Below are 25,477 nucleotides of genomic sequence, written 5' to 3' on the forward strand. Positions count from 1 at the left end.
AAGGACAGCAGATGAATAAACTGTGTCTATACGTGTAATGTGGAGTGCACAAGTGTGTTGTTCCTGTTGCAGTTAAAAAAAACATTTTTCAACAATCACCATGTAAAGAGAGAATGAAAAACAGCCGTTAATTCTAACGATAGTCTGCTTATGGAACAGCAATGGGTCAGTCAGACTCTTTCCCTGATGCTTTGTCCAGCCACATTCAGACACGGTGGACTGTTTCTGGGACGGTCACACTGACTGATTATGGAACTTGAAGCTCGAACTTGAACCACGTGGATTTCCTCTTTAGGCCAACAAGGCATTAACTCCAAGCACATAAATTAGAAAATAATTAGTTGCAATAGGACTTAATGTTGAATAAAGGCCTCTAAGTTGATTGGGATAGAAACTCCCATCACTTCCCTGCTGCTAGCCCATCACACCTACCCGACTCTTTTAAGAAAGACTGTAAATGTGAGGCATGCAAACTATCATGTAGTGATTGACACATAGCATCTCTCGTATATTTAGTTAGAATGCTGTGCACTGCAGCACAAGGTCTGTGCTGTTTGGAGCTGCCAGCCAGGACCCACAGATTCAGAGCTTAGCATGTCTAAAAGTGAGCGTCAGGCCAGTCTGCTGCCTTTAGCCCACTTGGCAGCCTGGTGGCTGTCACTCATCTGTCTCTGAGCCAGTGTGAGCACATCACCGATCTGGACCAGGATTAGAGGACCTAATACTAACAGCTGTGCTGGGATTAGCCATGTCAGTATTTACAGTTATTTTGTCAACCAGCGCACCACACACTTTCCTCAAATAATGAACTGCTATATTTGAATTCTTCTTCTTTGTTTTCTTTTAATTGAACCTAAGCTTTAGATTAACTCTGAAAAGCATTACCGAGCCTGCTTTGCCTGCATTCCTTTTTTCCTTTAGGGAGAGATGGATAAAGAGATGCAGGAGGACTTAGCGTGGCTGGGATAGGCGGGATAGATTGTGAAGGCAGTGACAGAAAGATTATGGAGGAGAGTGATGGTTGGGAAAAAGACTTATGCTGAGGTATGTGAATAAACAAGACTGTGAGAAGAGTAGGAAGAAGACATGGGGAACTAGAAAGTCCTCTGTTTCTCCCGGCCTGCTAGAGACACAGAGGGAGAGAGAGAGATACATAGGGTTAAAAAGAGGAAAAAAAGAGGAAGCTTGACAGAGGATGAAGGGAGGGATGATTAACTTGAAACGTGAATGTCTGCCACATAAAGATGTTGATGGATTGTGCAGTTATGTCTTGTGTGTGTGTATGTGTGTGCATGTGTGTGTGTGTGAGCGCAAGTGTATACGCACAATGGTATGTATGTAATTGTGTTTGTCCTCATTCCTCCCTGTGTGTGTGTGTGTGTGTGTGTGCGTGTGCGTGTGCGTGTACCCACACAAGCAACTGCATGAATATGCGTGTGTGTTCACACAGCGAACAATGTCCTCTCACAGTGGAGACTGATCACCCCATGATGGGCTATCATAGGGAGCTTGGACTGATTTTCTGTGCCTATCTGTCTACGAAACTGTCATACATAAAAAATTGATGCCATTTTCTGAAGTGGCACCACAGTCTTGCGTCTGATTGATAGTCCATTTTAATCTGCTCAGACGCTCTATGCAGAATAGAAGAGCTGGAGAGAGATCCCGGGAAGGTGTGGGGCTCCTTTGTGTGGGAGAGCAGCAGGTCAGTCCCATACAGCCCGCAGGTTCAGACCCCAACAGTGACGGCCACCAACTGCTGCTCTCTTCCAATCCTTGCATACAGTATCTGCGCTGGGTGGCCTTGAGCTTACCAGGGGGTGTGCATGGATGTGATTAACAGAGATTTGGGGTGAATAATCTTCTAAGCTGCTCAGTGGTGCATGGGGGGGGGGGGGGGGGTCATGGGGGAGATACACCTGGCTCCCCATCCTCACCTGCATGCCTTTAGGGTTGTTGTATGCTACTCTCGCCTAAAGTGGAAAGTGACTCCTTGCCACTAAATGCTTGACCCTCCTTGATATCAGCTTGTATGAATCCTGGTGGGGTGGGGGGTGGGGGGCGGCGGAGTCACGCCTCCCCTGTGTATACCATAATGCATAGCATCGACTCCAAAAGCCTTTAGGTTGCATGAACCTTGCGTGTGCTACACTCACATTTGACCATTTCACCTCATTTACTCATTTAGAGATCAAAAGTCAAATCGGTGCAATCAAAGCAACAAAGCATTCCGTGTGTTATCAACTGGTGTGGTAGCATCACATTACCATATTAATTAGTTTTCTTTTGTGCTGAATGCCAGCATTTGGAGGGGGGTGTTATAGCAATGTCCTCCTTCATAGCTCCAAGCATATATTCAAATGCATGCATACACATCTATATGCTATCCAAACATGCGCATATTGCGGGCCATCTGCATGTACCCGTGCAGAGATGGAGATAATCATAATGTTGAGGTAAACACAGCTCAGAACCCCCGGCGCCGGTGGCCAGCACTTGATGTGTTTGATCATGCTGGATGGTTTAGAGGCACAGATGATCGCAGGCAATTCCTGCCTCTCCCTGACACCACTTTTCTCCATTAAATCCCATCAGAATCAAGTCAGAGGGGAAATATGATATAGCCCGCTATACCGTGATGAAGTTTCCTTTGCATCATTCCTCTGAGGGCATACAGAGTGGGGTGAAGGGGGTTATAAAATGATATGAAAAGGTATAAAAAGCTATACAGTAATTAAACCTTGTTAAGCTTATGAAGGCTTATTAGAAGGAACACATTTAGGGCCATTATTTTGCATGATCAAGTTCCCTCGATTGGTTTTGTGGATGGCTGTGAAACACTGCAGCGTATATAATTTCAGTTAGGGAAGACAAGTGCATGTTTGAAAGCCCTCTCTCCCTGGGTGACCGCTGCTTTAGTGAAACAAGGCGGATAAAAGGCTAGATTCCAATCCCTGACTCATTTTCCAGCTCATGCTGTACATCTCTGCAATATTGCTGCGCGGTTCCATGATATCTGTGGTCTTTGAGAAAAAATAATATCATCCTCTCTCTCTCTCTCTCTCTTTTGCTGTCTTCACTCTTTTTCTCTTCACTCTTCACATTTCACATCTCTCCGCTATAAGAGCCACAGCACAGGATCCAGACATAGCAACACAGGGTCTTTGTGTTACCCAGTCCACTCATAAGGTTTGTTGAGATTCTCAAAGACATGCTCATTGTAGGAGTCAACATCATTTTAATTGCTGAGCACAAATTCAGCATCCGTGAATGCAAAATAATAAACTAAGGCAAAATATACATAATATATGCATGATTCAAGATATACAGGTTCAAGTAGATAAGATGGTCTGGGCAGCAGGGGCAGAAGTAGATTTACCCAGGTTCGGCTGAGAGATGGGGGGACGTGATCTAGTGAAGGAATGCTTGGAGACAGGAGTAATTAATTATAGATGTGGAAGTGTGGTCTGTGGGAATGCTGTTACTGTAACTGGAGGGATGGCGAGTGAGGGATGAGGGAATGGAGAGGAGAGGGATGGGGGAGGGGAGAGCCTCCTCCCATACCATCTACAACTTCAATTTACATTACATGACAAGAGAATGGAGGCTAATTAAACATGACAGTGTTAGGGCGTCATTGTTAACCCTTCATGGTGGCTGCCTGGCGCCTAACTCAAAGGCCAAAGAATGGTTAATGAATGTGTTTTAGCCAACCGCAAAGTGTAATTTCATGTGCAAAAATCTCATGTAGAGAGAAGCTGGGACTGTGCCAACATGTTTCAGCAAGCATACACAGAGACCCTGAACCAAAGGGGCACTTTGGTTCTGCGGCCACAATTTGGTACAAATTGGGTTAGCGGGTTAAAAGTAAATGCCACCGCCATGGCTAAGACTAAGCCTATGGCTTCACAATAATGTCTGCTGAGGACATAAGAAGTATTAACATTAGAACCAAAGTTACATCTCAAACTCTCCTCTAAATTTTATGTGTTGCCACAGGCGTACTCACATTTCACAGCGCATCTATTTCCAACCTTCATACTGAAGCTAATTGTACTTGACACTAATGATGCCAAAAGAGCAGACCAAAGCAATGCTGAGAGGTTTTCAAGCTGCCCACTTTCAATTTTGGAAACTGTCGATTTTGGTTACCATAAACCTCCTGATCTCAGCCTGACTTTGATGTGAAATGTTCTGTTGAGTTTTGAATTTAAAAATTGGACTGGAATTTGGAAATCTTGTTGCTTTATCTCAATAGAAATACTGTGTCTTAATAGAAAATAACATACAACTGATGAGTTGCCCATAATAATATTTCAAATTACCACAAATATCCAATATACAGTTTGTTCAAAACCAATGGGGTTTTATTCTTCCCCATAAGCATCAGTGGCCTAAAGATCGTAGTTGACATTAATGCCAACAATTGAGAAAGATTTTCTGTATACGTGGCACTATATTCTCTCTGTGAGAATCGGTCTTGATATGCTGATGTTGTGTCCTGCTGTTGTTGTGAGGGCAGAATTATAATAGGTAATGTATGTCTGTGCTGGGCTCGTAGCCCCAGGGGACACTGTGTAAACGCTCCTCATCTCCGCGCTGATCTTGCTCCTGACTGATTGCTGATGACTTTTTTAGGGCACAGACATGTTAAGTTGTTTATTTATTCAAAAATTCCCCAATGCAAATAGCCCCCTCCACTCTCGTTTCCTCCTTTCCCCCCATGGTGTGTCGGCATATCTATCTTGCTTTCTGTCTCTGTCTCTTGAACAGGGATGATGTGTTGTGGTCATCAGCAAAGTTTGTGATATAAGAACAGGGTAGCTGTTTTGTATGTTTGTTTGTGCGTGTGCGTGTGTGTGTGTGTGTGTGTGTGTGTGTGTGTATGGTACATGCGGGTGTGCGTTTTATACATGTGACAGAAATGGGACACCCCTGACTGCTGTTGAGAAAGTGACACACCCCTACAGGCTCTCTTGTTCAAAAAGAATCTTCAGCAAACTCTCAAACCACAATTTAGCAGACCACTGTCATAAGAAATCACATTACTGCTGCAGTGCAGTTTCTGACACTGGATCACTAACTATAAGCCTTTACAATACTATTAGGCTTAACTTGCCATCACAATACCTGGCATCAGTGTCAGATACACCATACATAGATCTCAGAATGTACAATGTTGTAACAGTGAAGAAATTACTCACATTTTTTAGATGGTGTAAAATATTTTCTATAAAGGAAAGCCACCTAATTGCTATTTAAACCTGCTGTGCGGTTATTCTCCTTGAGCTGTGTCTACATGCAGCGCTTCACTTCTTCATTACATTTGTGAAATGGAAATAGAGCCATCTGTTTCATACAACAACTTGCAAGGTGTTTGTTTTTCAGTCTTTTCTCGCCGCTCATATACAGTTCTCTTTCATTTTTGCCTGCAGTGTTGCTACTGTTTATGCTACTAAAACACTTCTCAGTGTCTTATTTGGGCGGTGTTACAAGCTGTGGGGTTATCTATTACATCTCCTGCCCCTCTAACCTACGTGTGTGTGTATGTGCACACACAGACAGACAGACAGACAGACACACACACACACATACACACACACACACACACACGAACACAAACACACAGAGACAAACAAGCAAATGACTACAAAATAAACAAAATGCTGTCTGAGTTAATTGGGTTGTAATTAAGTCAGCTATCACCATCTGTCTGTCACACCTTGTTTTTTTTTGTTTTTTTTACTCTTTTGTATTATCAAGTGAATGAATGTCTTTTTCAATCAACTGATGCTGTGAACTGGCTCAATTGGTGCCAAATTAATAGGTCAAAATTGATTAGAAAATATTAGCATCTCTCTCATATTTTTTTTTTTTTTACAGCTGCACATAACAGGATTCATTGGAAAAACTGACTACTTATCTAATTTTGTATTTTGGTTTCATCACACTTATTATTGGTGATGCCACTGAACTATATTTTCGGAGTACAATTCACAGTGTAGGCCTACTGGTGTATACTGTAGTGAGTATCAATGTCCCTATTTTATATTGTCTTGCTCACCTTTAAATTCTAATTATCACTTGGGTCAATATCAGATTCATATAGATTTCCAAAACAAATCCAACACGAAGCATTCTTACTTTCCTTCCCTGTTTTAGCTGTATGAAGCAATGCTCAGCAACACTGACTTGCGTGCTTGAAGAGAGACAGTACAGGAGATGCATGCAAGCTTAATGGATACTGGAGGCATTAAACATAGCAGAGACGATAATAAATGCATTGTCTGTGTAGACCTGGGGCATGTTTTGAAACATCAACTATTGGCATAGATACAGACTGCTCTAAATCCATGTGGTTGTTGCCAACTGGATTTAATCATCTATTTTGGAATTATTTTGGGGAGCTTGTGAGCCGCGCAAAAAGTATCAAGGTCGTGGGGAGAATCTCCAAGGGGAACTGCGTGGACTTGACATTGCTCAGAGTTGTGAAATGAAATGAAATTATTTTCTGTTACACAGAACTGCTTTTGTTGAAGAGGGTCTCAACAAACCCAGATGCGATTAAACTGGAATATATACAAATTTACAACCACCACCCATATCCAACCCCCCTCCTTCTCCTGTTAATCATATAATGAGTCTCTCTATGGTTATTTGTATTCAGATACTTCCACGTTGTCACATATTTTTACCACCCATTGTGCCGTGGAACGAAGCCCATTTACAAATCATTCTCCTTCTGATTTGATAAATGAAAGTGGTGAATGAGTGAGCCCTCTGGATGGCTTGTTTGAATAATTGAGCAATACTCAATCAGACAGCGTTCGGCGGTGGCAGGGGCCCCAGCATCTGAAATAATTACCAGCAGACAACAGACTACACATGGGCGCTGCCTCCACAGGGGCTCCGCAGTTGAGACCAGCGGATCAGAAACCCCTCCTCCCCCCCTTGCATATCCCCATCCACCCACACCACCTGCAGAAACAGCCTCCCAATGAGGACAGGAAGGGGGGCGGGGGGCGGGGGGGGGGGGGTGCCACAGCAGTGTGTGGGGGAAGCTCACTGTGTGGGATAGCTGTCACTGCAGAGGTGTAATACATTCCGTTGGGATTCACTTGAACAAATTAGGTCCCCATCACCGACAGCATTTAATAGGACACGGATCCTTGTATTTCCAAGAGACTTTATTAGTTGAGCTATTCAATACCCGTGTATTACAGATGCTTTCCCACAGTGTGCATTATTGTGCATAATTCAGACACAGCTCACTAGGTGTCACAGTTGCCGGACACGGACTTTGCTGTTTTGTTTAGAGAGCATTGCATTGGAATCAACTCAATCAAATTAGGTCCTTGTCACCAATAGCATTAATAGCACAGCACCTCTTTTGTCCACTTTACCATTCCAACACTCCTCTGTAATTGTGTTTTAACTTTATTTCTTGAGTTCAGTACCCATATTTTCCCCATAGTATGCATTGGTGAGATTCACAGTCTCTGGAGACAAGCTTTGCTGTTTTAGAGGTATCTTTGATGTGACAAAGCAGGAACAAGGTGGCTGTGTCACTGGGAGGGTGGAACATCGCCTTCATGGGAAAGGTATGGCTCACCAAGTGTGCAGCACCATGTGACAGCCAGCCAGGCATATGTCTATCCCAATGTTGTCTCTGTGACTGAGACTCATTTACTCCACCACAGAGCGGATGTGATTGACAGCTGGGCCGTGGGGCCTTTGGCTCCTTCCTGATTTCCTTTTTCACTGGAGGCATCCTCTGGGAGTTGGAATTCATCCTACAGTATATCAGCAGGACTGCTAAGGGTTGTAATGAGGATAAAAAGTACGCAGAATAACAAGCCGGTTTATTTTAGTCTATGTCACTCAGAGTTTTACAAACTATTGTTTACTTTCAATTATCCCCCATGCATTCGCCTTGCATTAAACATTAGCTGGGAAATCAGTCACAACATTGACAAACATATTTTAATTGTATTAGCTGGTATACAGCAATGGTGTAATTGAAACGAGCAAAAGGGCTTAGATATTAACATTACTATTATTCCCCCCTTTTATAATGGGAATTATCTATTTATCTAATTATCTACACATGGGATTTCTAATAAGGCTCCACTCTCTTTTGCATCAATCAACCATTAATTAAACCTTAAATAAAAATGACACTTGGAAACCCAGTTTTATTCACAAGCAGGTTGTTCTTTATTTTTATCTTTATTTTCACAATTGATTATTATTCAAAATAGACCTCCAGTAGGCTTTTCACAAAAACAAAAATGTCATAAGCTTTTAAGATAAAAGGCTTCATTTCATCTTAAGATCTAAGTCATTATCTCCATTTTTTTAAAGACATTTCCAGTTATGCCTCAGAAAGTGACTGTCAGTACAGTCATCCCTTTTACGTCTTGATACAGTAACTTTGAGTTGATATTTGGGACGCCATCTGTGACAGAAGGAGCAAGTTCTGAAGCAGCCGGTTGTCTGTCAATGTTGTTTTTCAACTTGCGGACCAGATACTGCTAGCTAACTAGGTTATCTCAGACTTATCCCTCCCTGGTGAAGCTCCACACACTTTTTTGTTTTTTCCTTTTTTGTTTCACAGGGGAGAAATGAGAATTTGTTTAATGGAGAAAGTGTGGCGCCCATCCATTTTGTATTGATTTTTTTATGTTGCCATTTTTTTCTTATCTTACTTTTTTGACATTTGCAACTAACAGTGGTTTTCCAGTATGCAAAATCTTACAATCCATATGAAAAAGCATTAAACACAAAAGTATGGTTGCTTTTCATTTCAAAATAAAATGGTGATGCTTGTGAAGTATTCAGAGTCCTGGGACCATTTTTACATTTTTTTAATTAAACCAAGTTAGTCCATTGTATTTAGGACCCATTCATTCAAATCTCTTACCTCCATCAGGGTGAGGCGGGAGCGTTGCCAAGATTGAACAAGAAGTGAACTAGGAGAAGAAAAGTAAGCTAGAAGTCAGGCTTAGAAAGCATTTTAATACTCTGTTTATTCTATATAAACTGTGAGAATCAAAATTGTAAGTCAGACGGTACAAAGGCTCATTTAGTAATTTTGGGGTGGGGTGACTGTGCATGTCTCAAGTTTGGGATTGATTGAACAGCATGCATTAACTACAATTTCTTGAAAATACCAAATCTTAGTTTCAGTTGTACACTTTCCAAGTAATAGAGGTTTCAAAGAACATATGGCAATGTGATCACTGAACTGTTTCATTCTAATCAAATGCATATCTCCACAGATGGTGTGCGTAACATTCGTAAATACAATTTAATATGTTTTTACAGAAAAACAAAAGTGTATAGTGATATGCATGAATATGTGATCCATAATACTTGCACTTCAATAACACTCCATTGTTCCAGAGAGGAGTTTAACCACTTACTGCATGTTTTGGTCATGAAAGGTTTTCAGCCAATGGTAACAATATTTGTGCCAATAGATAACTTCAATAAACACAAATTAGAAGGAGTCCATTTAAATTACGATTTAACTAATGATCAAGACAGATCATGCACCTATCACACTGCCATACAATGGTTTCCTAGCACACTGCCCATTGTTGAGCAGAGCATATAATGCAACATGCCCCTAGATCTCACACTTTTGGCCTTCCAGAAAGACAACCTTGATGGAGAAAAAAACATTTGACATTATTGGATTCTGATAAAGTTCACAACAATCATCAAAATGGTCTATCTCAAGCCGTTCTGGAGAGTAGTTCACAGTGGCTGACAGCTTCATAAAGACAGGAGGGAGACATTCAATATATATTTAAATGGTCAAATAAATCTGGTGTTATATCCTTACATATTTTCAAATCTGATTGACTCGGTATCACAAACATATAGGACATCAATAAACTCCAAACAAACATCTAAGAAACATCACTGGCATACATTGCCCAAACATCCTGAGCAACAAATACAAGCACAAATGCACAAAGTGGGTCTGGATTGGAAAAACAATAAGGAAAACAACACCTCCAGGCACTCCCTCACTTAGACCGTACAAGGAAAGAGCATACTGTACGTGGAAGATCAAGAATTGGCTGGAGAAGAGCCCAAATGAAAGAATCAAAAACACCATAGTAAAAGATGTACAAATTTGCACAACACTGAGTCCACTGGAGGAATTTTAGTAAAATGGTTGAAATCAAGTAAGCAAAAGGGCTAAATCCAAGTAAGTCAAGACACTTGTGTACATAAACACATACACTTAAAGCATTGTATCTTGTACTCAAAGAAATGTGTGTATCTGACTCTAAGGCCATTGTTGTTCATGCCCTGTCTTTCCCCACTCCTAGCTTCTGTTCCCACAACTTGAACTTTTCCTCTGCTAGGAAATTCTCTGAGGTCCTTTTGGCAATCACTTCCAACATTACTGCAGCACTTCTGTTGAGGAGTTTGGTGATTTTTTTTTACAGGAGTTTGATTGAGTATTCTTGACACCGTTGCTCCTTTTAACACATAAAATCAAGTACAAACAACCCTGCCATGGATAAGTAAAAAATAACTTTTGGCCGCAACGAGAGAATGCAGAAAAGCTGCACATAAATGGAATACTAATACAAACTGTCAATACAATTTACACAAACAACAATATAATGAGGGACTTAGTATTCAAGTATTAAAGAATGCAATAGCGGCGTATTTGTCTGGCTTTATTTCAAAGAGCTTTCAGAACTCGAGGGTCCTTTTTAATATTATAGACTCAGTTATCAGCCCCTCTTCTAGCCATTGCATTGAAGTCTCTCAAGACAAGTGTGAAGGATTTTTAGTGTACTTCACTAAAAAAGTTGAGGATATGAGACTCACAGAGTAGCAGATCTCTCCCTCTCACAGGGACCTATGGTCACTGTTGATAATCCTGCTGTTTTGAAGCTATTTCACCCCTGGTCCTAGACGAGACCCTCCACCTGTACCATAGAGTTTCTCAAAGAGGCATTTGACTCAGTCTGAGAATTTGATCTCTAATCAATAGCGCTCTGGCCACTGGTACTTTCTCTTCCAGTTTTAAGCATGCAGTGGTTCAAACTGTTCTCAAGAAACCTAGTCTTGACCCTTTGTCTCCTGCAGGCCCGGACTGCCGTTTTTATCCAGGGTTAACGCTCTCTCAACCCAACGGATGCATTTTATGAGTCAAAATAATTCTGGTTTTAGTGCACTTCACAGCACAATGACCAATGTCCTTCTTTCAGTGGCAGATGCCCAGAAAATGTTTCAATTCTTTTAGAGCTCAGCATGGCCTTCGATACGGTAGATCATACCATTTAATTAGTTTGCCTGACAAACTAAGTTGGTGTCTTGGACATAGTTCTCCTTTGGTTCAGTTCCTACGTTTCCAGTGAAATGCTTTCAGTCATAATAAGCAGCTCATCTTCATTGTCAGATTACATGCAGGGAAATGCAGTATTATCCACAAAAATAACATCCATTTTCACTATGAGGCAAACAACACACAGTTCCATCTGTCCATAGAACCTATTAATACTGATAGTCTAGCCACTCTCTTAAATTACCTTGCAAATATAAAGTTCTGAATGTCACAGAGTTTTCTTCAAGTCATTGAAACCAAATCAGAGATAGTGCTTCTTGGACTACCAACCCAACTCCATTAAGTTGATTCACCACAAATTAAATTTAAGAGTAATGCTAATTTGAGCTTTGATGCACAGGTTAAGATAGTTATTTCTTTGATTTGAGAAAAACCTTCCAAAATCATGATGCTTTTATTCTTCGTGATCTGAAAAACAATCATCCCTGTTTTTCACTCTTCTCACTTAGACTGCAACTACTGAAATCCCTTTTTCTCCTCATGTTCCCAGCTTGTACAAAATGCAGCAGCTTGGGATAGACAGAGAAAGACAAGGTCATATCACTCTTTTACATTTTTAGTATCTTCACATTTATTACCTATTAGTTTTAATATTGATTTAAGATTTTACTGCTATCAATTAAACATGGATGGGTCTGGCACCAAGGTACAGACCAATCACAGACCAATTAGCCCCATGCAAGCACAGACCACAGCCTGAGGTCGTTGAGCCAGGCACTAATGGCTGTGCCACAGTAAATTGAAAACAAAAGGTGATTGGGCCATTGCCATCAGGCTTCCTAGACTTTAGAATGATCTTACTGAGGATATTAGACTGGCTAAAGTATCATCTTTTAAATCTTTCCATAAAAATAACTTTTCTAGACTTGTTTTTATCAATTGTTCTAGGCCTCCCTTTCTTATACCTGCTACCAGCAGCTAGTCAAGTCAAGTTTATTTATATAGCCCTTTATCACAAGCATGTCTCAAAGGGCTTTACATACCTTATCATACACATGTCATATACCATACTACATTACTATATACCATAATACATACACATCTGACACACTCACGCCTACAGTATGTGCGATTTCAAGTCTCCAATTCACTTGACCTGCATGTCTTTGGAGGTACAATACCTCCGTATCCTGAGGTAGCCTCAGAAACCTAATATAGTTGAGTCCAGTCTATCTCACCATTGAGATAGACTGTGATTTTCTCTGACGTAGAAGAGGTGGTAGAGGCCACAGGTCAGCCTACCAATACTGCTCCATCTTACAGCAAGCCCTCTTTCAGAATGTGGCCACTGAACCAAAATTAAACTCAATCAGCTGAAGGAAGAGCCATCGTTACATTTAGAGTAACCACCCCACCACCGCTCCCTCCCCCTTTTTGTCCCTCAGTGTTACGTGACGACTTCCGACAGAACCCGCAGGACGCGGTGGTTGCGGTTGGAGAGCCTGCCAGCCTCGAGTGTCAGGCTCCACGCGGGCATCCTGAGCCCACCACCTACTGGAGGAAGGACAAGGCCCGTCTGGACCTCAAAGACGACAGGATCACGGTGGGTTATTCCCCAGGATGCACTCTTCTGCCTTTACTTGCACCTGATATCCAATGTGAAATAGCTGCAATTGGAAGCAGTTTGAATAAGCTTATACTGTATATAGTATCTGCAATCACACATTTTCTTTGTCAGGTTCGGGGAGGGAAGCTGACCATTTCAAACACCAGGAAGAGTGATGCAGGGATGTATGTGTGTGTGGCGGCCAACATGGTGGGGGAGAGAGAAAGTGAGACCGCTCAGCTCTCTGTGTTTGGTAAGGAGCCTGGTGTACGCTCTTAGTCTAGTTCAAAAAACAATTTAACACCACTTTTTTTCCTCAGATAATTACTGCTCACAAGCACAGAATTACCAGTGTGCCTGAAGTATACTTAGTATCCATGTTATGTGTGCTGCCCACATCCAGAGAGACCGGTGTTTGTGCAGCGGCCCGTGAACCAGGTGGTCCTCATTGAGGAGAGCGTAGAGTTCAGATGTCAGGTCCATGGTGACCCGCCGCCTACACTGCGCTGGAAAAAAGAGGACGTGGATGTGCCCCGCGGCAGGTGAGGAACGAGTGTGTGTGTTTGTGTGTGTGTGTGTGTGTGCATAACTAATATTGTAAAAGTGGTAATGGATGGATACTGAAGCAGTGCTAATGAGTCCCTGTCTACAACAGGCAAGCATCCAGCATGTTGCTTCATAAAGATTCCGATCAGTGTGGCAAACATTATTTATCAACCACAGAGAATCTGATTCCTAAATCCCAGCTAAGTGAAATGTGCTGTTTGGACTGTTCTGCTACCAAGAGATGAAAGCATTTTTTGTTGGTAAGGTGTTGTTGTTGGTAACACCTTACTTTATGTGTGTATGTCGTGCATAAGGCATTTAAATGTACCCACATTATAGGCACATTTTAAGTGTATTATAATAATATCAGAAAACTTCATATTCATTCTAATTCATTGTGAGCCTGGCATGACTGTGTTATGAGGTTGCTACAATATACAGTATATAGCTATGGCTTGGGCCTTTATACTTCCTTCACTTATACATATATCATTATGCAATATAGCCATGACAAAACATTCTTGTCATTGACAATTTCTTTGCTGGATTTTAAGCAGGCCTTGTCTGAATGACATCTCATACTGTGTGACAATCAGGGATGTAGTGGAGGGTAAACCCACATCAACTCATTTTACTCACCCTTTTTAAATGCTGTCACTAACTAAGTATCTAGAGCAACAATTCAGATCCACCAAACAAAATAGCACTTTACAAATTTAAATCCCAAGACCCAATCAGAAACTTGGCTCTTTTAGTACTTGTTGAGTAAATCTATGTTGGTCTCAGACACTTTTTTGTTATTAATACAGTTGCTGGTTTTGGGTCAATGCATGTAAATGTTATAACTCAGTTAGAATAACCTGGATATGCCCACACTCCAATCATGAGAAACCCAGTTAAGATGCCTGGCTTACACCCAGATTAAACGGGTTAATGTGGCATATAAATGTATTACTCTTTTCACTTTTGGTTTTTGCCATCTGTGCAAACGCAGACTTGCACAGGGTCATGGGTACATTTTGATATTAACAAAAACATGGTGGCGATCAGTACTTGCTACTACTATTACTGTTAAAATCATTATTTATTCCACCTGTATTAGAAGTAACCTACTGTTGCTCAGTCGGTCGCAGCCACATCTTTTCACACAGGCACCAATGGGACACCACAGGTGGACAGGAATGTTCTATTAATTGGTTTATTTATGGTTCTCAACTATTCTTCTGCCTTTTGATTTATGGAAATTCTGCAATGATAAGACTAATTTGAGTTTATGTTTTTGGATGTGTATTCATTTATATCATCAGAAGTGCATCAGATAGCCTACTTTCTAGACATTTGATTGAATAACACACACACACACACACACACACACACACACATATATACTGTATATATACGTATATATATATGTATATATATATATGTGTTTGTGTGTGTGTAAAGAGGTCAAATTTGGGTAAATATAAAGCCTGTTAGTCAACCTAGTTAGTCAGCCCTGTTAAATTAGGTTATCCAGAAATCACAGCTGGGAGAATGTTTTACCAACACCTGTTACAGATGATCACTCTAGGTAATTACTGCCAACTGTAAAGAAACAATGTGGTGCCTTTTCGGAGGTGTCATGGTGATGGAGTGAGGTAGAATATAATACCTGCGTGTCTCTCCGTCTAGCTGCCTGTCTCTCTACCTGCGTTTTTTGCCCTCTCCCTCAGTACCCCTTGACTCCAGAAACATGTCCTACTTTCAGAACTGCCTCGCCTCACTTCCCTCCTTCCCTTTCTTTCATTCTTTTCCTGAACCCGTCAGCCTCCTGGGAAGTCTGTATCTGGGTCAGAGATGTGCCGTTACTGGAGTCCTCACCAGACTCCGGACGGACCCCACAAAGCCCCATCGATATTCTCCCCACACCTTTTGCAACATCCATTTCATTTGTGACTTTTTCTCACCCACTTGTGCCGTTTCTCTGCCTAGCTAGTCTCCCATCTCTAAATCGGTATGGCTGGCTAGACAATTTCACAGGAACCCTGCGTCTCTCACACCAAAAGACACCCCAGAGAGGGAGAGCCCAACTCCTCGCTGCTCTACCCGTTCAGTCTGCAGCCCCTCTGAGGCTCTTAGATCCACTCTGGTCGCTGAGACGCTTCTTTCACTCCTATTGCACCACTGCTGTCTTACAGTATGCTGCACTGGTGGATACACACTGATGCGTGGTACATCTCTATGAATTAGTCATTTCTTACTGCTCAGCTCATTCATCAAATTCAGTTTGTCAGATTCAGCCACTCCCTTACTCTCAGACTGTTTGTCTGTCTTCCTCTCTCACTGTCTCTCTCTCTCTCTCTCTCTCTCTCTCTCTCTCTCATTCGCTTGCTCTCTCTTTGACTCTCTCCCTCACACACACACACACATGCACTTACACAGACACACACACATATTGCATACTGCACAACCCACACCACAGTGGGTGGTTTGCCTTTATAAATATTGAAATAGTGGAACAGTCAGGGTTCCAGCTGAAAGCACCTTTCATTTTGCCATGCCTTCATCTCAGCATAATTGCTCCCCTTTTTCTGCCTCTGTAGCAAAGTGTGTGCAGCAGGGAGTCTTAATTGCTTCAGAAAGTCTGTCTTTATTCTATCAAAAATGACACAACCTTTATGAAAGACATCACACGCGTTGACTCAACCTCCCTTCAATTTCAGTTTGTTATATATATATATACTATATTAAAAACATGTATTTTTAAATATACATAATCATAATCAATCTTCCAGTTTAAAGTGGTCGCAAACACTTAAACATTTGTTGAGATGTTAATACTAGGCATTACCGCCACATATAAGTGCATATGTTGAACTGCTGTTGTTGTAGGCGCTGAATCAACAATTCTCTTTTTTTCAGAGTAGGTGAATGTCATTGGATGTTTCATGGGGTCTTACTTTACCCCCCCCTCCCCCTCCGCCGCTGCTCTCCATGCCCATTTCATTGTATTTTTCAAACTAGTGATGTAGGCGGAGAGAGACTGAAACTGGGGGTACCGTCACCCTTTAATAAAATCAACCTTAGATGTCAGTTGACTTATCATTAATGCTGACTACAGTGAGCTTGACTCCAGTGTTCCTCTCTGCTGCCAGGTATGACATCAGATATGAAAAAGAGGATTTCCTGCTTAAGATAAAGAAAGCATCAGCCAGCGACCAGGGAACCTTCACCTGCCTGGCAGAGAACCGTGTGGGCAAAGTGGAAGCCTCCGCCTACCTGACTATCAGAGGTGGGTAACTGGTTATGGACTAGCTGGTGCAAAAGCTCAAGACCCATCCCTGAGCTGTTTTTTTTTTTTTTACTGCCAAAGCAGGCCCCCAGGACAATCAGTCCTCTATTACCCACTTTGTGAGTGTTATTGCCCCCCTGCTGCAAGCCTGGAGCTGGGCTCAGCTCTTCTTTCATATAGGGGCCCAATGTGGTTGATTGCTCCAGATCTCCAGCTAGGCTCCAGATATGAACAACCTAACCAAAGCCTAGTAAGTGCAATGTTATGACCTCTCCTGGGGATTTCATTCTTCATCCAGCCCACTCACTCCATATCTGAACCAGAACTCTCTCCCCTGGGGTCGTGGGAGGGAGCTGTCTTATCGAAAGAGGGATGGAAAAAATAAGGAAACAATTTCATAGTAAAGGTTAATAATGTAAAAAAAAGTTAGGCATTTGGCAGGTGAGATTCCCCTCTGTCATCTGTTTTGTAACATTTCTTATATCACTGGAGTGTGTCAAAAACATTGTTGTTCTTACACCTTTGGATAAGTTAGTAACACTTCAGCAACACATTCATAACACCTGAAGAAGAGTTACATGGCATATTCATGAATGCTGATTCATACTTTATTGTATACCTTGGTGTTATACAAATATTATTTTTATTGTCATATTATTATTTGTATCATTTTTGTCATTCATGAATTGTGATATACCATTTTTCAGTCATGAAACTTTGTTCCAGTTAAAATTTCAAAATAAATGTCCTCCAGGGAATTGGCATTATTTCCAAAAAATAGCCACTACTAAAATTACCAAAAAAACTAAAATATGCTTTTCAGACATTGTGCAGTAGTTATATTATTATATGCCTCACTATTTTATCCACTAAGTGCTTCTTCTATTCTCTGGACTTGCGCTTGTCAAAGTCTTGCTTCATCTAACCAATTACAGTTTACTGAGAGAACTTGATATCCAAACAGATCAAAATGTGTGAATGTGTTATTAATTGTTACGTATAAGTAAAATGTTACAGATAAGTCTATTGGCACTGGTTACCCTCCTCCCCTGCTGTTGCCAAGGTGATGCCCTCTCCTTGAGGCCCATGCCATCACCTGTTTTGGTGACTGAGCCCCACTCTCCTCTCCCCTAAGCTCATTGACAGAAACCCAACACCACCTCATTCATTTCTGATTTTCATTTCTATTTTTCTGTCCCTCTGTTCTACTCCTCTGCTTTCCTCCTCTCTGTGTTGTGTCTTAATCTCACCCACACCATTGTTCTGTCACCAGCTCGCCCTGTCGGTAAGTAAGAGCTGATCCCATTCTGCATGCTCTCTCTCTGTTTTTGATCACACACACGCACGCATGTGTGCGCACACACACATTACTGCTGTAGCATTCCACATACACATTCATCGAGCTTATGTTGAACATGCGCATCCATCTACATCCTTAGTATCAACCCCTGCCCTTCTTGGCAGTCTTGTGTTGCAACAGTGGATGTAGCAGCTCACTTCCTTCAACATGGGGGTCCAGATGTGGTTGATATGCCTTACCATAGTTCAAAGACCTGGATAGAGAATGTGTGTTAAGGCACCCTGCTAATTAGTTGATATCATTCATTCAGATGTGTTGGCACCTGGATGAATGGCTTGTGTGGTTGGCTTAGTCAAGTAATGGGTCTTCAAAGAATAGAATAGACCTGATGCATGAACCTTTTCGCTTGTAGCTGGAAGTTCAGCTGAGCTATTTCTATTTCACAGTAGTTAGTCTTGTAATACACACCTACAGAACTCTGTGCACATGTGTTGCTACTGTGTTGTGGTTTCATTTGACCTTTGACCTCAGAGGCGCCCCAGTTTGTGGTGCGACCCCGCGACCAGATTGTGGCTCAGGGACGGGCAGCTACCTTTCCCTGTGAGACCAAGGGCAAACCTCAGCCTACTGTCTTCTGGCAGCGAGAGGGCAGCCAGGTAAGGACATTAGTCTGTTTATTATGTGCGTGTCTGTCTGCATGTGTGCGTGACGGGAGAGTTATTTCTCTTTTGTGGTTGTCTTGTTATACAGACATAACTTCAGCAGGACCGGCCAAAGTAACCTTCCTTTCACTGATATAATTGAATTATGAAGGATGGCCAAGGATCTGTCTAAATGGATCGAGGCAGGGGGCAACAGAACGTGGTTCTGTGCCACATACAGATAATGAAGTGGTCATCAATCATCAATCTACACGGCTGTGACCAGCCAATTCACTTCACAAGAAACAATGTTCATGTGCTGCATTAGAGTCATTAGACATAATGGGAGCGGGCTAATGTCCTTCGCTGCCCATCAGCTTGTCTGCTTGGGGTGGGGAAACAGACAGTGGTGATGCCTCAATTTCATGACCCCAACAGCAGGTTATCACAATAAGCTTCTCACTATGGGTGTAAATTGCTATTCAGCCCTAGTAGGCAAGACATTGACCTCCCACTTTGCCAACAGAATTGCACATAAATGTTGGAATATGTAGTTAAATTAAATGGGCTGTCTTTTTTTTATTTAGGCCTTTCTAGTCAATAGTATTTGGTTTTGTTGGTTGACACAACAGTATATGTCATTTACTTAACTCCATAAATTACACATCAAGTTTGAACCACCAGGAATCCTTGTATATTTGGCATACATACTGTATATGACATGTAACATATATAATTTGGGGTATGGTATTTTTATACAGTGAAAATCAATACATTTTTCCATGTTTGTGCAGTGTGCCAGCAAAAGCTTACCTGATACATGATTATTGTGGAAGTGAAAAGTGAAAGAACAGTGAAAAGATAGAAAAACAGAATGCTTTGCTAATAGTGCTTTTCACAGCTGTTGGTAACTTCATCTCTGAAAAGAGCTGAGAAACTAAGGAGTTTTTAGTTTGCAAGTTAATTATTTTACGTTGGTGTAAAAAGCGCGCAGCAGTTGTGCACACATGACAAAGTGGGCCATCAGATGGAGCAGGGGAGGGCAATTCTGCAGAATGGTGAACAAAAACATCTATTTTCTAAATTGATGGAGTCTGTTTTGAATGTAAATACTTTTGCCCTTGATGACCTCATACTGTTTTTAGGTGATGAGGAGGCAGGGACTTTTTGCAATTTTTTCAGGCTTTCAGGCGCTTCATGTAGCTGTTGTGGTTTGACTGGGAATGGGTGAATACTTAAGTGTGTGATATGATTTTGCCTTCACATCAGGCATTTTGAATTGACAATTTGCTCCCAAATGTCTCAGATGAAAAAAAAAAAAATATATATATATGTGTTTGAGAATAAGCATAAACATTGCCTTGGGTCCCAATTTTCTCTTTAGAATGTTTAAAAATAACTTGTGTGTGAAAAAAATTACTTTATTTTCTACAAGTTACAAAGCTTTTATTAAACATATTTGTATCATAAGTCAGTACATTCAAGAGACTCCAACCCGTAGCTTGAGCTGCCACTGAGCTGCCACACCAGTAGGCCATTCCATATCATTTACTTTTCTTCACACGTTCTCTGTCTGCAGGATCTTCTGTTCCCCAACCAGCCGACCCAGGGCGACAGCCGTGTGTCTGTGTCTGTGAACGGAGAGCTGACCATCGCGTCTGTGCAGCGCTCTGACGCAGGATACTACACCTGCCAGGCCCTCACTGTAGCAGGCAGCATCATGGCCAAGGCCCAGCTTGAGGTAGCAGACGGTGAGGCTGGACGCACACAAACACACACACACATACACACACACACAGATAGAAAATGCTCTTCTATACAGTATACTAGCGGTGGGTAACCTTCTTGAACCTTCTTGAGGCATGAGCTCTACTTTCCACTTGACTCCCTGAGGTGATCTACCAACACCAAAGTGTAATTATGTTTAAACACTTTTTACTTACATTGTGCCGTTACGCTCTTGTAGGTACATCATGCGTTAGGGAGATTTTAATAATACTTGCACAGTATTACTATGTACTTGCAACACTTATATATGGCTCAGTGCACATGAACATTCACTGGAATGAGCCCGTTATAAAGAAAGTAACTTTTTTTTTTTTTGTACTAAATTATTAACTAACTATTAAACTACTAACTATTAACTAACTATTGCTACTAATAACTGGTAGATTGCAAAAAACTACATTGCTCAGTACACTACCCTGATTCACATCTGATTATACAATACACCCAGAGACAAGTGGTATTTTCACTATATGTTAATTAATCATATTCAATTGCTATGGGCAAAAGATACTTTGTCACAAGATAGGTCTCATGAAATAATATTTGTACTGTAGAAAATAATTGTGTTTCCAAAATAAATTGCCCCATTTGCTTAGTGATTACATATAAATGGTTGCAGGATGGCTGAATAGGCCTCATCAAGAGATCATTACATAACATCAAGGAACGTGTAGTCCTGCGATCAATTCACCATTACACAGGATCTGATCTAACTACAACTTGAATGCTCAGTAGAAAGAGATTCAAAAGGGCAGATGGCACAGAATGTCCAGTTTGAGGCTCTTAACAGCCGAACCCATGTATGATGTTTTCCTTTATGTCAAGATATCACTCAGTTTTTAGGCTTGGGAAGTATCAAAACAAGGACATTCTGCATTAACATACATTTAACTATATACTTAGCTTCCTGAAGTCAACCATTTTCAGTTTTGGCTGTGATCTTCTAACTTTCTAACGACACATGATCAATGTTCTTCTCACTGCTTAGATTTTTCCCATACTTTGAAAATACCAAATACATGCAGTATAATTTTACATGTCTTGCCACTTGTATTTTCTAATTCATGTTGATACATTTGTTTTATTTTGATACATACTGGGCTTTAACATCACACAAGAAAACACATACACATGCTTGCACCATTGTCCAGACCTACTAAAACATTAAATACATTAGAGGCTATTTGTCTGCCCACACTTGCCTTGGTAGAGATGCGCCTGTATGTTCTAAAAGCCAGTCAAATGCAATCATCCTTTTTATTATCACCTGGCTGTGGTAAAGTTGAATGGTCTGAAAATACTGAAACAGTTTAAAATAAAAACTCTCTCTCCTTGATGGAGAGTCACTTTAAACTTCTCTCTGAAAAAGCATTAATGTCAGCATTAAGTGCTGAGCCACTGCCAGCTGAGAGCTGTTTATGCCCTTCTCTCCATTTGTTTCTTGGCTTTTTCTCCCACACATTATTAAATTAACATCTGTTCAAGTTTTTTTTTGGAGAGGAAATGATTCCAGTCCTGCCACTCAGACGAGATGGATCAATATCAAAGTGTTCTGTATAAAGCAGTTGGGACATGAGGAATGTCACTGACTGATGGCTGCAAAGATAGATGGACAGAAGGTCGCTGTGGGGAAATGATGCAAAGGAGAGTAATCCCTTGTTAGCTGCACTTGATCATCCAAATTATCATAATTTTGGAAGCTTGCATCTTTGTTACCTCAGTTCTATTTCATATTCATAACACTTTGATCTTGGTATATCAGCAAAACTCTATTTCATGTTTATCTATAATATGATATAGATCAGGGATAGGCAACCATGTGCCATGGAGGGCAGAGAGTGAGCAGGTTTTGATTCTAACCAAAGACCACACCAGGGGCCAGATCAATAATGCATACACACAAAAAGAATGCATGCACCACTTTCCACACAGAAATTTGTGTTTATAAAAGAGAGCATGCTGTGAGACCTCCATGCATGCTACTCCATGCGTACAGACTTGTATGAGTCAGCAGACCTGAGTGTGATATAGCAGTGTGGCAAAGAGAAGGAATTTGGGCGACATTTTATTTGGTCAACACATGATCACTGGCAAAACCGCTTTGCGCTGGCTGAGCCATTCTTCTCATATGGAGAGAGTGCTGATGCCAAACCTAGAGGCAACACTAACTTGGCCGTCACAAACCGCTTGGATTTTCCACCTTGCTGCTGCGCTCAAAGCTCAAATTATTTGAACTTTAACCCCATTTGCCACTGACCTTTCAAAGTGCGTCCAGTCAAATTACAGCTTTGTGTGACGTACAAAGAGCTGAAAGATGGAGGATAAGTTAATATTGTGTGTGTCCGTTTTTCCCGAGTTGGACAATACAACATTAAAATCTTACCACAACCTCAGGAAAAATTAATTTTACTTTTTGATTTTAGCAATTAGCAGAGACCATTTGTATGTCCCGCCTTCCTGATATGAAGGCTGCTGTGATGACATATCGACAAGCTTCCCCTGCGTCCTACATTGCGGTGCATAATGGCTATGCATAATGATGAAACGTCTGCTTTGGTGCTGTTAGAGGACGTTGCCTGATTGCTGTTTATGTCCAAACTAGGTTAAACTGGGGCTGTGTTGACATCTATTTATGGCCAACTGTGGGAGGGGTATTAGGCTTGTGCACGTACGCACAGTTTCACAATGATTGACATTTATAAACGGCGCAATGTATAAACACCACATATGCAGGGTTTTATAAATTTGAAGAAGAGACTGCGCATGCATATTTTCAATTTTGTGCATACACAGATTTTTAGTCTTGAATCTACACAGAGTTTTATGCATCTGGCCCCAGGTGATTTCACTCCTCACTCATTAGTTCCTCCTCTCTGGTTGAAGGTGTGCTAATCAGTGAAATCACCTGGTGTAGCCTTTGGTTGGAATGAAAACCCGCAAACTCATGGCACTCAGTCGCACATGGTTGCCCATCCCTGATGTAGATGATGCCCAACATACAAACAAATTAGCCTCTATAGTGTCCGGTGTATCATATGTAGTTCTACGTCTGGCTGTACCTGTTTTCTCAGCTATTCTGCTTGTGTTGCCGTGTTCCTCCTTGTTCTGAAGGAGGTATGATAAAAGATAAGAATAGGGGAACCTGCTGTAAACACTTGTGTGAATGGAGACAGGCCTGATAACAATGGAGAGCAGCGGTGAGGAAACTGGAAGGGGAGGGGAGTTACAAGGCCTAGAGATTCACACTCCAGAAATTACTGTTGCCGAGTGCAGAGGCTGTTCGCTGGATGATATAACATGCTTTAAAGACCTTTAAAGAGATGTATTGTTGTTCTGCTTGGCATGCTAATTCCAAGTTTAGTTTTGTGTGGGGGAGAGATGCCAAGAAGGAGGAGGTGCAGCTATGAGTCAGAGGAGAAAGAGAGGGGATGAACGTGTTGAGAGGTGTTACAAAGAAGGTACGGTAATTAGCACCACGGGTGAGGCATCGTTAATCCACACCTAGTAATTAGAGCTCAAAGGTGTGATGCAGTGCCATGAGCACACTGCCATACTGTGGAAATGGCTCACAAAACAGTCACTTCCTCTCACAGCAGATCCGTCACAGATTGAACCCTAACATCCTGGGCCTGCAATCACTAATGCAATTACTGCAATCATGAATTATCACCAACACCTTGTGATAAGGTCATGCATTTTGTGTTTTCAAAATACGGGAAAATTCTAAGCAGCAAGAGTTCATTGTGTCATCCCAAAAATGTAAACTTTTCAGGAACTATGAAAAACAGCCTTGATTTTAGCTTGACAACTTTTGAGTTTATCTAGCTGGAGGATTAAGAATGTTTCAACTGAAGTTAAAACATGAAAATCACAGTCGGTATGGCATCAACATTACAGCACTGGAAATTTATTCAGACATGTCAATGCTGAATACCAAATAATAATGCCTGCTCCTTGATTATTGCCCTCAGCCCTGAAGGACCGCCCCCCACCCATCATCCGGCAGGGCCCATCGAACCAGACGCAGGCGGTGGGAGGTGTGGCCCTACTTAGGTGTCAGGCGTCAGGGGACCCAGAGCCTACGGTCACCTGGAGAAAGAATGGGGCCAGTCTGCTGGGGAAGGACCCTCGACTGTCCCTGCTGGAACACGGCAGCCTTCAGATCCAGAGTACCAGGGTGGGTCTCAGTAGACTATAGGGTGATAGGGAGTTTTTCCATGGAGCATAATACATGTAGCATCCACCCTGCTGAGGGATCCTTGAGTAAGATTTCCTTCCTGTTCTGTAGCTGAACATACACTCTGACCTGAAGAGAATCCCTATACACATCAATAAAGCATCACTTTCTTCTTATTGTTATTAATATACCAGTGGTTCTCAGACCGGGGCCCAAGGATCCCCAGTTTGTCCCCAGAATAATTAAATATTGTTTACCCTGTAAAGGAATAGTTCACCCCAACATTAAAATGATTGTTTTCTACTCAACCTTATGTCAGTCAAAACTCCACTGAAGTTCATAGGGCCACCATGCACACAGCGAGTGTTAGCCCCATTCTCCCAAACTATTGAAGCTAAGTCTCATCTTTCAACAGCTCCAAAAGAACCATAAAATGTCCATTACATTTTTCAAAAGGCTCATGCAGCATAATCCAAGTGTTTTGTAGCCAAACGACTGCACTGTGGGTCCAAAAGTCCAATGTTCACCTTGTTATCTCCTATATTTTCCACACTGACATTGCTTTGTTCTTCAATATGCGAACGGCATCCTACAGTAACAAGCAAAGTCTTCCACTAGAAGGGTGTAAATATAGGATATAATGAGGTAAATATTGAACTTGTGGACCCACAGTGCAATATTTTGGCTACAAATCACATGGATTATAATGCACAAGCTGTTTGGAGAAATTTGATGGACATTTTATGTATTTTTTGGAGCTGCTAAAAGATGGCCTTGTTAATTTCAATAGTTTGGGAGAAGTCTGAGGTGGAACTACGAGGGCTAGCT

General features: G+C 41.5%; 1 protein-coding gene across 1 annotated transcript in view; it reads left to right on the forward strand.

The window, feature by feature from the left end:
• LOC139913267 (roundabout homolog 2-like) overlaps nt 1–25,477 on the forward strand; it is an 87,534-nt gene that overhangs the window by 34,885 nt on the left and 27,172 nt on the right. Inside the window, exons 3-10 of the mRNA XM_078286411.1 lie at nt 12,763–12,920; nt 13,056–13,176; nt 13,327–13,465; nt 16,607–16,743; nt 18,017–18,028; nt 18,575–18,699; nt 20,264–20,435; nt 24,444–24,649. Coding sequence (XP_078142537.1) covers nt 12,763–12,920; nt 13,056–13,176; nt 13,327–13,465; nt 16,607–16,743; nt 18,017–18,028; nt 18,575–18,699; nt 20,264–20,435; nt 24,444–24,649 — 1,070 coding nt within the window. The remainder of the gene's footprint in view (nt 1–12,762; nt 12,921–13,055; nt 13,177–13,326; nt 13,466–16,606; nt 16,744–18,016; nt 18,029–18,574; nt 18,700–20,263; nt 20,436–24,443; nt 24,650–25,477) is intronic.

This window comes from Centroberyx gerrardi, chromosome 11, assembly GCF_048128805.1.
Source record: "Centroberyx gerrardi isolate f3 chromosome 11, fCenGer3.hap1.cur.20231027, whole genome shotgun sequence".
Lineage (NCBI taxonomy): Eukaryota > Metazoa > Chordata > Actinopteri > Beryciformes > Berycidae > Centroberyx > Centroberyx gerrardi.